The sequence below is a fragment of the Ammospiza caudacuta genome, chromosome 2, assembly GCF_027887145.1.
Source record: "Ammospiza caudacuta isolate bAmmCau1 chromosome 2, bAmmCau1.pri, whole genome shotgun sequence".
NCBI classification, from domain to species: Eukaryota; Metazoa; Chordata; class Aves; order Passeriformes; family Passerellidae; genus Ammospiza; species Ammospiza caudacuta.
The window spans coordinates 47,460,730-47,474,481 of NC_080594.1; the positions used below are offsets into that span (position 1 = coordinate 47,460,730).

Here is a 13,752-nt window from a genome sequence, read left to right on the forward strand (position 1 = left end):
CCGGACAAGCTTGAGAACTGGGCCTGTGGGACTTTCACCAGGTTTAAATGCACCAAGTGCAAAGTGCTCCACATAGGCATGGGCAACTTCTGGTATGAACACAGGCTGGGGGTGAACAGAGGGAGAGCAGCCCTGCTGAGAAGGATCTGGGGGTGCTGGAGGATGAGAGGCTGGCCATGAGCTGTCAGTGTGCTCCCAGAGCCCAGAGAGCCAAACGTGTCCTGGGCTGCATCCAGTGGTGGGCAGCAGGGCCAGGGAGGGGATTCTGCCCCTCTGCTCTGCTCAGAGCCCACTGCAGGGCTGCATCAGCTCTGGGGCACCAGCACAGGGAGGACAGGGACCTGCTGGAGTACAGAAGGACACTGGGATGATCAGAGGGATGGAGAACTTCTCCTCTGAAGAAAGGCTGAGAGAATTGGGATAGTTCAGTCTGGAAAAGAGAAAGCTTTGGGGTGACCTAGCTGTAGCCTTTCAGTACCTGGTGGGGGCCTACAAGAAAGCTGGAGAGGGACTTTTCTCAAGAGCAGGTAGAGATACATCAAGGAGAATGTATTCAAACTAAAAGAGGGCAGATTTAAATTAGACATTTGGAAGGAATTTTTCACTGTCAGCACGGTGAGGCACGGGAACAGGCTGCCCAGAGAAGCGGTGGATGCCCAGTCCCTGGAAGTGTCCGAGGCCAGGGTGGATGGGGCTTTGAACCACCTGGTGTAGCGAACGGTGCCCCTGCCCACAGCAGAGAGGCTGCAACTGGATAATCTTTAAGGTCCTTTTCAAGCAAATCCATTCTATGATTTTGTGATTCCTCCACACCATCACATTGCTGCGGACAAAATTTATGCCAGCACTCAACACATACCCCTTTTCTATTAAGGCTTTATTTTCTTTTTCTCTTTCAGTAATTTGCAGTAATTTCCTCGCTCCGGCACGAAGTCCTTCTTTGGGTTCCACACTTCCCACCCTGGCGGAGGCCGGGCCGGGGCGGTGCCTGTCGGCGGCGCCGCCCCGGGAGTGACGCGCTCCGGCTGCGCCCGGCCCGGCGTGCGCGACCCACGCGGGGCGGAGGGGCGGCATGGGCCGGCCCGGCGGCGGCGGGGCCGCGGCGGCCGCCATGGACCCCGTGCGCAGCTTCGAGCGCTGGAAGAAGAAATACACCCGGCGGACGAAGAGGCTGCGGCTGCAGCGCAAGGAGAGGAAGCGGCCCGAGTGGCAGGTGGAGCGGGAGAACATCGGCCGCCTGGTGCAGCGCTACCCCGAGGTACGGCCGGGCCGGGAGCCAGGGGCTGTGCGGGGCGGTCTGTGAAACAGCGGCTCCTTCCTCGTGTGGCGTGTGTGTGGACAGAACCGGGAGGAGGAGGAGGGATGGTGTCTGTAGGTCCATGGTCGCAGGGGTGTTGGAGGTGCCCGTAGGTAGGAGGTGTGCTAGGTGGCACTGCTCTGCGGTGGGCAGCGGGCTCTCACTGTCACGAGGTCGGGATGGAGCCCTGTTCTTATCCCCAGGCAGAGGAGCAGGGACCGGCAGCCGCAGTTCAGGGGTTTTGGTGGAGCTGACTGTACGGGCTGTGGAGCTGGGGGCAGTGGGACCCTCGGGCGGGGGAGTTAGTGGTTAAAAGGGCAGCGAGGAGGAGGAGGCTGGGGCAGGTTGTAACCAGCGGCGCTTGGCCCTTATCACCATGCAACGTGGATATCTCCGTGTTGGAGATAGCGCACGTTTGTCTCCGTAGAAAACGCACGGCGGGCAAACCATCAGTATGAATGAATGTGATGTTTAGCCTCAAGCCAGGAAATAGGTGTTTGAATGCGAGACCTGAAGTGAGTGGTGTTGGTTTTGTTTCTCAGAGTCCCTTGAATTCCTGCGGGAGATAGTCAGCTTTGGAATAGTCAGCTTTGGATAGTCACCGATCACACTGATGGGTGGAAAGCGCTGTAATTGTGAATAACGGGTTAGATGTGTGCTGCCTGTGGCGCTGCTCTGCCTCCTGCCAGCTTTTGCTGAGTTTGCAGGGCAGTTGTGCTTGGTTATGCAGCACTCGGCACAGGGGGTGGTAATGACTTTTGGTGGTTGTAACTTGATTGAGCAGAAAGTAATGACAAGAGATGTAGAAGAAACACATCTGTTACCATAAAGAGGTCATGTTAACTCCGTTAGTTAAAATTCAGCAAGTTAGTATTCTTGAGCTTCACTGGATCATTTGCTTTGCTATTTGAAAACAAATGACGTGTTCCTCTACTCCTAGGCTTGGCTATGTGAATGTCTATGGATGTTTCTGTGTCACTAAAGTGACTGCTGCATGTGCATCTGTTTCTGGGCATGGGTGATAGTTCTGCTTCATTGTGCAGCTTGGGGCAGCATAGGTTGGGGTTGGATAGTGGAAGGTCGTGTTTGTGTGTATTTTTGGGGTGTTGAAGAAAAGAGGCTGGCAATGTTCAGGCATGTTTTCATCAGAATTAAGAAGAGTAAATGTGTGCTTGTGTTAGGATAGTTCTGGGGGCTCTTGGTCTCGCCTCTGCTGGGGCTTTGCTGTCCTTTTGCTCCAGAATTCTCTTGCCTGTGAACTTCTAACTTTCTGTCTTCAGTCCTTCAGATAGTCTTTTCTGGTCCCTGATAAGGTTTTCCACTGGGTCTCCAGTGTTTCTTCCACATTACCCTGGATCTGGTTAAAGTAGGCGTGAGAATTGTGAAGAAATGCCATGTGCTTGGATCATCAGCGGTCTGCAGAGAGTTCTGCATGATCCAGATCCCTTAGGGACAAGTGAAGCAGGATGCTTTTGGGTGAGCTCCTCTGTGAAGAACAGTGGCTGGGGTCTCTGGCACACAGGCTGTGCATGGGTTAGATTTATATGTGCATGGAATAGTGGTAGAATGGTTGGTGGATGCAAGATGATCCAGCTTGACCTCCTGTCCATGATTTCATGTGTGAGAATGACTGCAGTGCATAAACAAGACAAAATTAATAATGAAGACTCAGCCATTATACTTTGTTACTGGATTTTTTTTCCATTTGTTGACATGTGATGGCAAGCATGGCAAGCATAGATGGAAAATGTGAAATTTAGTTTCAGTGTGTCCATATCATGGGACCATTTTCTGTGTTATATGTTCATAGATGAGTTGCTTTCTGTTGGTTCAGTAACTTTGTTGCCTGACTGTCAGGCTATTGATGGACCTGGTCTATTCCAAACAGTTGTGGTCATGAAAAGCATTAACGGCCTAACTGATGTGCTGGGGAGCTGTTTGTGAAAAATGCTTTCTAGTCTGCTTGGTGTCAAATTAGTCAAGTTAGATCAGAATAGCTGAATATTTGAAATATTTGAAATATTTGAAATGAGCTGGCTGCTCTCATATGGAGGGGATTGGAGGGAGCTCATGGTTACAGCTTCCCAGCAGATGAGCAGAGGTAGTAACTTTGGACAAGGAAACAAACTAAAAAAGTAGAAGTTGGTGGTGTTTTCCACTGGTGCATGTAGATGTGGAATAGGATTATCAGAAGACATCAGTCCTTATGCCTTCTATTTGGAGATGACTTCAAAATAAATCAGTACCTTCAGTGTTCAAGGGTGCTACAACGTAACATTATTCAGCTTCTGGAAATATGCAGGGCAGGGAAATAATACAAGAAGCTTTGTGACGTGGCCTTTCCCAACATTCCTTGCATTTTCAATACTGATCTCACTTTTTTTCCCTTGGACATCCTTGAAGGAGCTAGATTTATGCTTGTAATGATTTTTAAATTGATTTGCAGAAGTTGAGGGTAGAAGAGTGGAACAATATTTTTGTCTTCTTTTTTGGTTAATACATCTGTTCTTACTGAGTCATCTGAAGTTAAAAAGAAATTGATTACTGACATACTTCAATTATTTAGAACAATTTCAGATTGCTCCAATAGCCTATTTGATGTATCACAAACCTGTTAAAATCTATCCCTTTAGCTGCACATAATCGATTGCGTGAATTCTTTTTTGATGTTAGCAAAATGCTTTTCCCTCCTGTAGGCCTACTGTTCTTTTATGCAGAGTCTCTTGGCTGAAATGAACCAGAAACTGTATACATCACTGAGTTGTAAATATTTAGCATGCAGAATAGTAAGACTGGGAATTATCAACTGAATTTGAAAGTATTTGTCAAGAATTCCAATTTATGAAAGTCGAAAAAAGAACTTTTTTATGGTGATTCTGGTAGGATTTTTTCCCTCCTCCAAAATGATGTTTGGCAAAAGTTTAGTTGCTCTGTTAGGACACAGTGAAAGCTTGAAATCTATCTTGCTAGTGCTTTGCCTTGAAATGTGTCAAAACCAGGTTTTTATAAGAGCATTATAACTTTTTACCCGTTTTTATCTTTCATTTATAGAGATTAAATTCATGTGTTAAGTTACTTGTCTTGATTTTACTGGAGAGACCTAGGCTGAAAAGAGTGCTGTTGTGATTTAGATACTTTAAACAGCTACAACCTCTCAGTTTTCCATAACAGGCAGAGCCTGTAAAATGCTTGCTGCTTCAAGGAGATACAAGGCTGATCTGACAGCTCAGTAGCTCTTTATCTGAAACCTTTTCTGGAATTGTTAACACAAGATGTCAGGAGGGTCAGAAGACTATTTTGCTTGGTCCCTGGCTTGGGAGACTTCGGTTCAGCACTTTGTTAGAGATAAACAATACCTATTAGAAATGCACGAGTTGTAAGCTCCAAGTTTGACATTTAGAAATCTCAGTTCATGGATTTTAGTCAGTATGCATTCAAAGCTGTGTAGTCTGGCTTCTTTTTCAGGCTTTATTAATTCAGTAGTCTCTATTTTTTCTTGAGTTTTGTGTTTTTTTTTTGTCCTGCTACTATTAGTTGTGAAATTTGCCAGTGAGAGCGGTTCACATCTGCTAGAACAGCCTTGAAAATACTGCATTTTTTCCAACAGCTCTACTTGACACCTCATCTTTGTAAATCATTGAGCAAACTCATGGACTCAAACACTTTTTACTGGGGGCTGTGTGTGTGTGTATAATTAACAGCTCTCACATATGGGTGCATACAGAGAATTAAGTTAGTAGGTGCCAGGACAATCAACTACTTTTTTAGTATTTTTTTAACCCTGTAGGACAGGTCTAAAAAATTAAGTACACAGAGTGCTAGAGGCTGGTGAATCTGGTGAGCTTCAGGACATAAGTGAACTCTTGTCAGTCAGGTAGATGTAATATTGCTGCAGCTCTGAGTACCCAAATACATGCTGCAGTGAGGATGAGATATAATCCCAAGCAAATCCCTGCTAGGATCTGAAAAGGACATCTGGGCTCTAGTAAGGTGTAGACCAAGGACCTCCTGAGGTCCTCTTCAGTCTAAATTTCTCAATGATTTCATGATGTCTGAGCTTTAAATTGTGCCATTAACCTGCATTATTCAAGTATATAATTACTTACTGAATAGTTCATGGTAAATCTGTGGTTTAGATTAGGTCAAACTAGTATAGATTGCCTGACTAGCTAACTTGAATCAGGTCATACTGAACAAAATGTTAACACCAACTTGTAGAATGCTGTTCGGTTCCTCTCTTATGGTTGGATTGTAAGCATTGATTAAAATTATTTTGTTTCAGATAAATGCAAGTGAAATCCAAAGATTTTCAGATTTTCCATTGTCAAAGAAAACCCTAAAAGGTGAGTACAGAACTTTTCTTTAGAAAAATAATATAAGTAAAAGACAGTTTATCTGCATCTGAACATTTTTTTTTTCATTAAACTAAGTTTTAGGTAAGTATTGCCATGCACAGCATTTTCTAAGCAGAGCAATGCAGTTGTGGACCAGACAAAATTGAATAGCTTTTTTTCTTTCTTCTTTTTTTGTTCCTCTTCCCCTCCCACCCTCTCTCTTCCCACCCTGCAAATACCAGGACTGCAGGAATCTCAGTATCGTGTGGTAACAGAGATTCAGAGGCAGACCATAGGTTTGGCTTTACAAGGGAAGGATGTACTTGGAGCTGCGAAGACTGGATCGGGCAAAACGTTGGCTTTTATTGTTCCAGTAAGTGATTTACATCCTTCTATTTCTATCCAAACCACGTTATCTCTGAAATACTGATGTCAGTCAGTTTACATTAGTAGATCCTGAGAGAAAAGGAGAAAAGTTAAAATCCAACTGATCTGTTTCAGGAAAGCCAAGATACTTAGGAATTGAATAAAGCTGCTTGAGCTTCTGAAAGAAGTGTATTTTTTGTGCCAGGAATATTCTGCGACTTACAAGTTTCATTTTGATCCTTACATTAGTAGACCCTGTGTGATCTAGAAAGTGCTTGGTTGTTCTCTCAGCAATGCTTTCCTGGTGCAATTCTACTTGTCCAATTTTTCTGGCATTTTAAAACTAGCTGTATGTAACAGAATGGTGGATTTTCAGTTCCTTAGTTTTTTTAATGACTGGTTTTCACTCCTTTAAAATGTTACAATTTGGACCTTACATAACAAAGTTAACCTTAGTGATTGTGGACTTCCTGTCAACTCCTTGGAAATCACTTCTAGGGGCAAGCAGAAAAGTGGGATGAAAATCCCTGTAATGGATGTTCATGTCTGACAGTTTTACTCAAAACATCATGATCTGCATTTCATTTCTTCAGTTGAGACGTGTACTTAAAGTGCACATATAAGCAGATACAAACCCCAAAGGGGAGAATTTTTTTTTATGGAGTTACTCTGTTGAACATTACTTGCATTTTTGTATGCTTAAATTTCTTTGGAGCCTATTACTGTGAGAACAGTAGTAGGTGCTTTGAATACCCTCTCTAGTAAAGAAGATTTATGCTGCTTTAAAAAAAAAATCTTATTAGTAGAGAATAAAAAAAATGCAGGTGGCTTCACCAGTCTTGTGAATTTAAAAAACAAGTGAGATTACTATTTAATATAAGAGTAGATGTACTTAGTTTTACAAACCTTATTTTAAAACAGTTTTAGAGAAGAGGGCTAAGAGAGGAGCTGAAGAGCGGAAAAAATTCATTGTGCAAGTATGCTTACCAGCTCTCTGTATTTCAGAAGGCTTCAGATATTCATACCTTAAACGTTCTGTATGTAATGTGTGGATAGACTGCTTCAAGTCTATAAGCCAGAATTAAAGCTTCAATAATTAGTGTTCTTCCAGGTGCTCACTGTACCCCTGGTTCCCACAAAACCTTATGAGCAGAGGAATTTCTCATGTTTTTCTGTACTGATTCCTATTATCATATAAATGGGGTAATTTAGCAGAGTAGGATTAATTGTGCAGTGAAGTGTTTATGATTTTCCACTCATTGCTGTCTGTCTTAGGTTGGTACTGGAAAATTTTGCTTAACAGCAAGTGTCATTACCATTAGTTAGAATTTATATATCATCAACCATGTAAAGTGTGCACTGATGTTTCTTCATATCATTATTTTAATTAATGTGGCTTTGTCTATTTTTTTTAAATTACACTTTGCTACCAACTTATTGCACATTTTCCTTGTGAGATTTTTGTGGTGATAACATGGTCACTTCTTTCAGGCTTTGGAGCTCCTCTATCGGCAGCAGTGGACTTCAGCTGATGGCCTGGGGGTGCTGATCATCTCGCCTACCCGGGAGCTGGCCTATCAAACCTTCAAGGTTCTGCGCAAAGTGGGGAAGAATCATGAGTTCTCAGCTGGCCTTATCATTGGAGGAAAGGTGTGTGTCCCTCTCTTGGGGTTTGCTGTGTGGAAGCATAGTTGAGTGCTGCATTAAGTGCTAGTTAAGGAAGGAAACCCTGGGCTTGGAAAGTCAAGGAGGAGAGTGGTTAATGGGAACCCATCAGTGACCCACTATTTTCTTGTGTGTATTCTGTGTCTTTTCTGAAGCCTTTTGAGGCATATTTAAAGTCTTTGCAGTGTCCATGGCTGGATGGACCTTCCTGCTAAGTCTTCCAGGACTATCCTCTTAATTTAGATTACTCTGAAATACCTTTTCCTCAAGCCACAGATATGAACATGCTGAAGAGATGGTGGCATATCTGTGGGAAGGGGAAAGCTGCTCCTTGGCTATTCTTTCTAAGAGCTGTTAATAGGTTAAACTGGCCGAACTGTTTCTGGTACTGGACTTCTAGTCTGAGCAACTAGAGCTAAGATGGATTAACTCTATTTCAGGATCTGAAAGAGGAGTCTGAAAGAATCCACCACATAAATATGCTGATTTGCACTCCAGGACGGCTTTTACAGCACATGGATGAAACATCATATTTCTATGCATCTGATTTGCAAATGTTGAGTAAGTTTTTTTATGTACTTGAAAGTACTCAGGAATATATTGTAACAGCTCATAATTGTATGCAGCACTTCTTTGCATAAAAAGTTTATTCTTGTCATGTTATGTAGATGAAATGGCATTTAAACTTGCACGTGTTCAGATTGAATTAGAAAACAGCAAAATCCCTTTCTTGTGTGTACTCTATCTGAAGCAGTTGATGAGCATGCCATCCCTAGGATGAAAAGAAGCAGGGGATTTAGTAAGGAACCCAAACCCCAATGTAGTGCCCCATATAATCTTTTACATTTGTCTTAACTAATGCTAAACTTACCTTTCTGGGTGTGGCTCTTGTGTCTTTCCTGACATGATAATTGACTAGCTATATAGGATATCCATTGCAGTGTGTGTATTTTGGACCAGTTCTAGAAAACATTTTCTTTGTGTTTTAAGACAGATTTCCGCTCCTTTTATTCTTTTGTTTGCATTGTTACCATTATTTGTTTTCATCTTTCCAGCCTGAACAAAAATTTTCAGTGTAATGAAAAGGTTTGCCAGCTTCTAAGAACTGCATAATCAGCATAGCTTGAGGAGCTTAAAAGCAATTTAGAAGCTAATGAAGCTGATAAAATGTGAAATTATGCTTGCTACACTTAGTACAATTCATGACAGACAAGAATTGCATTAAATGTAAGCTCTTTTAAAGCTTTGTCTCTGTGCTATACCCTATATTTCAATGGTAAATTCAGCTTAGGTACAGGAGAGTGTTTTGCTCTGTCACAAATACTACAACATTGTTTTACGTTCTGTGCTTTTATTTCAGTAAAAGGCCAGGGAGTCTGTTTGCAAATTGCCAAACTCTTCACTTGAGATGCTGATCTTTTTCCTTCTCCATGTGAAACTGAGGGCTGTAGTGCATAGATTATGGGAAATGCTATGATTTCTGTTGCAGGTATTTTTAAAAACATGTTTTATGAAGTACAGGGATATCTAAAGAAATTCCTGTCATGTACAGTAGTTAATTTAATCTCTGCATTTTAAGTACAGAGAGAATTTTGTGCTACATGGATTTAATGTAGATTTTTTAAAAATAAATAAATCTAAACCCAGTTTTTTGTCAAATTTATCTTTCAATCCAGTTCTTGATGAAGCTGACAGAATTCTAGACATGGGGTTTGCTGATACAATGAATGCAATCATAGAAAATCTACCTAAGAAACGCCAGACCTTGCTTTTTTCTGCAACACAAACAAAATCTGTGAAGGATCTTGCACGGCTGAGTCTGAAAGATCCAGAATATGTTTGGGTTCATGAGAAAGCCAAATTCAGGTATGTTGGGATTTTTTTTTCACCCTGGGGAGGGTTAGATAGTGATCCTATTTAACTGCTGCTCTGACAGTTCTCTGAATCAGAGGTAGCATTGTGCGTCCGTCACTGGATCGGTGTCTGATCCTGCTGTGTGCCTTCCTGAAAGCAAGATATATCCAGGGGGGACTAGTTCTGACTGAATCATTGCAGGGAGGCTGAACCTGTGCTTGTCTTGACTCCTCAGGCAACTTCTCAGTCTGGAAATTCTTTTCCTCAGGAGGAAACTGCAGAGTGGATTATAGCCAGTGTGCTGCGTCTAGCCGCACTCAGTTCTGAGTAACTCCTTTTCTGCTGTTCAGCATCCTTGCCTCCCACATGTGGGTGCTTACTGTGCAAAACCACCACAGATAGTTTGTCTGTGTGTCATTTGTAAATCTGGCTTTCCAAGGATATGCTTTCCTCTTGGGAAAGTGCAGAATGGCAGTCTTGCTTGTGTATTCAGTATTAGGTGCCCAAAAGAAAGCATTTGCTGTTAGTTGATGTGTGGTAACTCCTGTGGCTTCCTGATGTGCTGTGTTTTCTATGCATGTTCAGGGCTCTGGCCCTGTGTGCACAAAATAGATTTGTTCTGCCTTACAGTTAGGAGTTGGATGGGAGGTCCTTGCTGGAAGGGAAGTATATGGTGTGCCATGCTCAAAAAATGTAATGTATCACTGAATGAATGTTGCTTTTTGGCACAATTTTCTTTTGAAATCCAAATGAAGAATGTTATTTTGCATTTCTGTGGGCTCGATCGAGTGTCAAATTACTTATGAGCATGGATGATTCTTTTTCTGCTTTTCTCTGAAATATGCACGTATTTCCATATGTAAGATGCAGGAGAAAGGTGAAGCACAGAGATAAAAATGGTTTTCCTGGGAGCAAACAAGAAACCATCAGGAAAATGCATGGCAGAACCATGCAATTGAATCTTGAAGAAGTTTTTACTATTTGATTTGATTATCTTTGTATTGTATTTCAAATACCTTTTTTAAAATCAGTAATACTATCAAAGGCATCTTAAATAAACATGATTGCCAGAAAAACAAGATTGGTAATACCTTCTTATCAGAAGAGAATGTACAAGCCTTGTATGCAGTCTTCATTTTGGAGACTATCTATTTCACAGATCTCCCATGTTCAGTGAAGTCTATTTTAAAGTACATTTAATTTTTTTAAATATTTGGGAGAATGCAATTAGATAACAAACCAAATTAAAAGAAAGGTAAGTATTAATTTGTTTTAGAGTTTACTGCCTTAGGTTATTGCCTTATAAAAGCAATTTCCTCTGAAAGACGTAGAAAGCAAAAAGTGCTGTGGTGTAATTCAAATTAAATAGCAGAATAAAAACTTCTAATTTCATCCTCCCAAGTGACCACCTTAGAAAGGTAATTTTGAATACCCACAGTCTGTTTAGGGTGAAGTCAAGGGAGATCAGCATTTAGATGTGTTTTAAGGGCAAATATCCCAAATAATTTTTCTTTTTTTTTTATTTCTGCTTTTAAGAACAGAAATGTGAGTTCAGATGACAATTCAGAGCTTTAGAAAGTCACTTTGCATCTCAGTGTAATCAGTAAAAGTACATCAATGCTCTCTTTTTGTGCGTGATTAGACTCTGCTTTGACATTGCCTTGAGCAGAAATGATGCTTTAATAGGACTAATAGATAAAACTGTATTTTAAGTCAAGGCAATTTGAATGTCGCTGCTTAGACATGGAAAGTTTGCCTTGCTGGAAGTAAATGAATTTAGAAGTAACGTCAAAAGTCATATTTCCTTCCCCACTGGCTTTTAATAAGGGAATTGATGTAGCTTTCAAATGAAGCTGATAAGACTTGTTTCTCAAAGGGGGAGAGCTTTCCAGCCTGATTCCTTTTCTCTTCTTCTTTTTCTGAGTATGTATAAGACACTCTTGGCTTAAATGAAAGGTGAGACATTTCTGTGATTTATCTAAATGAACTTTTTTGATATGTTTTTTTTTTTTTTTTTTCTCCTTCTTTAGTACCCCAGCAACTTTGGATCAGAACTATGTTGTCTGTGAGCTTCAGCAAAAAGTAAACATGTTATACTCTTTCCTGAGAACTCATTTGAAAAAGAAGAGCATTGTGTTTTTTGCAAGCTGTAAAGAGGTATGTTTTTTCTCTTCCTCCTTCTATCCCAGAATTTAAAAAATGATAAAATGAACATATTCATATAGGTATCAATGCATTAGAGAGGTGAGATTGTGGGCTAATTTGCTACAGGAAATTGGAGGAGCAAAACATCACCTACTGCTGTGTGTCATTCAGGACCTGGCTCCAAGGCAATTCAGTGACCCAGGCTCAGTGCAGGAAGGTTCTGGAGACCTGAGTGTTCTCAGCCACTTTTGTGGTCTGCTGTTCAAAATGAATGCTAAAAGTTAATGTCAGTAAGGCCCAGCTATTTCAGTTCTGTCTTTTGACATGCTTCACAGTTAGATTACAAAGTATTTCAGTAATTTTACTTGCTTTCCTTACAAGCTTTTAAATGGGCCTGTTTGAGAAGGTGTGATTGTGAAATAGCACTGGCAAAGGTTTTTCTTACGTAGCAAGTAATCCTTCAAATACCTGCTTTATAAGTGTCCTGGGACCATTCTGTTGAAGCTATTTGCATGTGTTTGTTTGGCACAGGTATTTGTACCTATAACTACTGCATGTATCAAGTATTTTACAATGCAGGTATTGCTTACTAATGTAATACAAGGCTAGTATTTTACAATAATGGACCATTTTCCAATGGCCTAGTAAATATTCATTGCAGTTCTTTCACCTGTGCAAGAGGTGGTGATATTTTTGTTGTTCTGCAGTTGACTGGTGGCACTGAAGTGGTTGGCTTAGTTGTACAGAAATTTTTGGAGCTGCAGCTGTTCTGCAGTATACACAATTTATTTAACTACTTTCTTAAAAAGATGTTAGGTAGCTGCCTACTGTAAAACAGTGCTGCATCATGGGTACTGTAGGTAAGAGTAAACAGGCTGATTTTATTATGAACATGTTGAAACTTGAAATAGTAAAATGAGACTGTAGACTGATATTTAAGTTGCAGTATAAAACACAGCACCCCTCCAGTACTGTCTAAAAGAAGTGCTTCTCATGGACTTTTCAGATGGACTTTGTTCCTTTGCATACAGCCTAAGTACTCACGTCCCAAGTTGTTCTTGCTGTTACCTACTCTGGTTTCCTTTAGGAAATGCCATCAAAAGGCCTGGCAGTCTTTTGCCACAATTGCTTTCATCTTTTAGTACCTGGTTGTGTAACAAGATCTCAACATCTTTTTTCTCTGATGTGGAGAAAAGTTTATTTAATTTGATGTACAGTTTCAGTTGCTATATACACTGTATATGATCTTAACTTGTTTAACAGTGCGTGGTAATCCTTTGCCCCCTTGATTTGCTGGGTAGGTTCAGTATCTGTTCAGAGTGTTCTGTAAGCTTCAGCCTGGTCTTCCTGTCCTGGCACTCCATGGCAAGCAGCAGCAGATGAAGAGAATGGAAGTCTACACTTGTTTTGTTCGGAAAAAGGCAGCAGTGCTTTTCGCTACAGATATCGCAGCTCGTGGCCTGGGTAGGTACCCACAGGAGCAGCAGCTAAACCTGTTGAGGCTTTATCAGACTTTATACTCTGAAGACTGACCCAGTTTTTGAAAAATGAAGCTGTAGTTTGCTTAGGAGCTCAAAATAGAGATGCTTCTTAGAGTTCTGCTGTTTCTTTACTGAAGTGGCCCTTTTTGTCTGTTCTTGTATTTTCTGTTTATCCAAGAGAAACATGTGGTAGGTAAACAGTGGTGTATCAATGATGTATTTTTTACTTGTAAGGCAAGATTCCAGCAGTTTTAAGTATTTCTGATATGCTTGTATCCTGTGGGTTATTTCAAAGTATATGAAAAATTGCTAACCTACTGATATGTGGAAATGGAAACCTGAAATTTTAATGTCTGATAGATGAGTGGCATTGTAGGACTGTATTGATAAGGAGACAGAAAAATAAATGAGGGTAAAATAAATCTTTTTCTTTTAGTTCTTGAAGGCATTTAAGTATAACACAAGACTTTTCAAGAGTCCAGTCATTCTTTGAGATAGCAAACTCTGTTGTCCAAAATGTGAGGTTTAGTCACTGTGTTACAAAAAGAAAGAAGGTGTTCTGAAAACTGAAGTCAGGAATGAAACTGGTACTCATACCTTCCATACTGCT

The 13,752-nt window shown here is 41.0% G+C and overlaps 1 protein-coding gene across 1 annotated transcript in view; it reads left to right on the top strand.

The window, feature by feature from the left end:
• The first annotated feature begins 1,062 nt into the window (after window positions 1-1,062).
• DDX10 (DEAD-box helicase 10) overlaps window positions 1,063-13,752 on the top strand; it is a 152,966-nt gene continuing 140,276 nt past the window's right edge. The window contains exons 1-8 of the mRNA XM_058825224.1: window positions 1,063-1,258; window positions 5,580-5,640; window positions 5,874-6,004; window positions 7,489-7,647; window positions 8,103-8,223; window positions 9,339-9,528; window positions 11,547-11,673; window positions 12,963-13,125. Coding sequence (XP_058681207.1) covers window positions 1,073-1,258; window positions 5,580-5,640; window positions 5,874-6,004; window positions 7,489-7,647; window positions 8,103-8,223; window positions 9,339-9,528; window positions 11,547-11,673; window positions 12,963-13,125 — 1,138 coding nt within the window. The 5' untranslated portion in view covers window positions 1,063-1,072. The remainder of the gene's footprint in view (window positions 1,259-5,579; window positions 5,641-5,873; window positions 6,005-7,488; window positions 7,648-8,102; window positions 8,224-9,338; window positions 9,529-11,546; window positions 11,674-12,962; window positions 13,126-13,752) is intronic.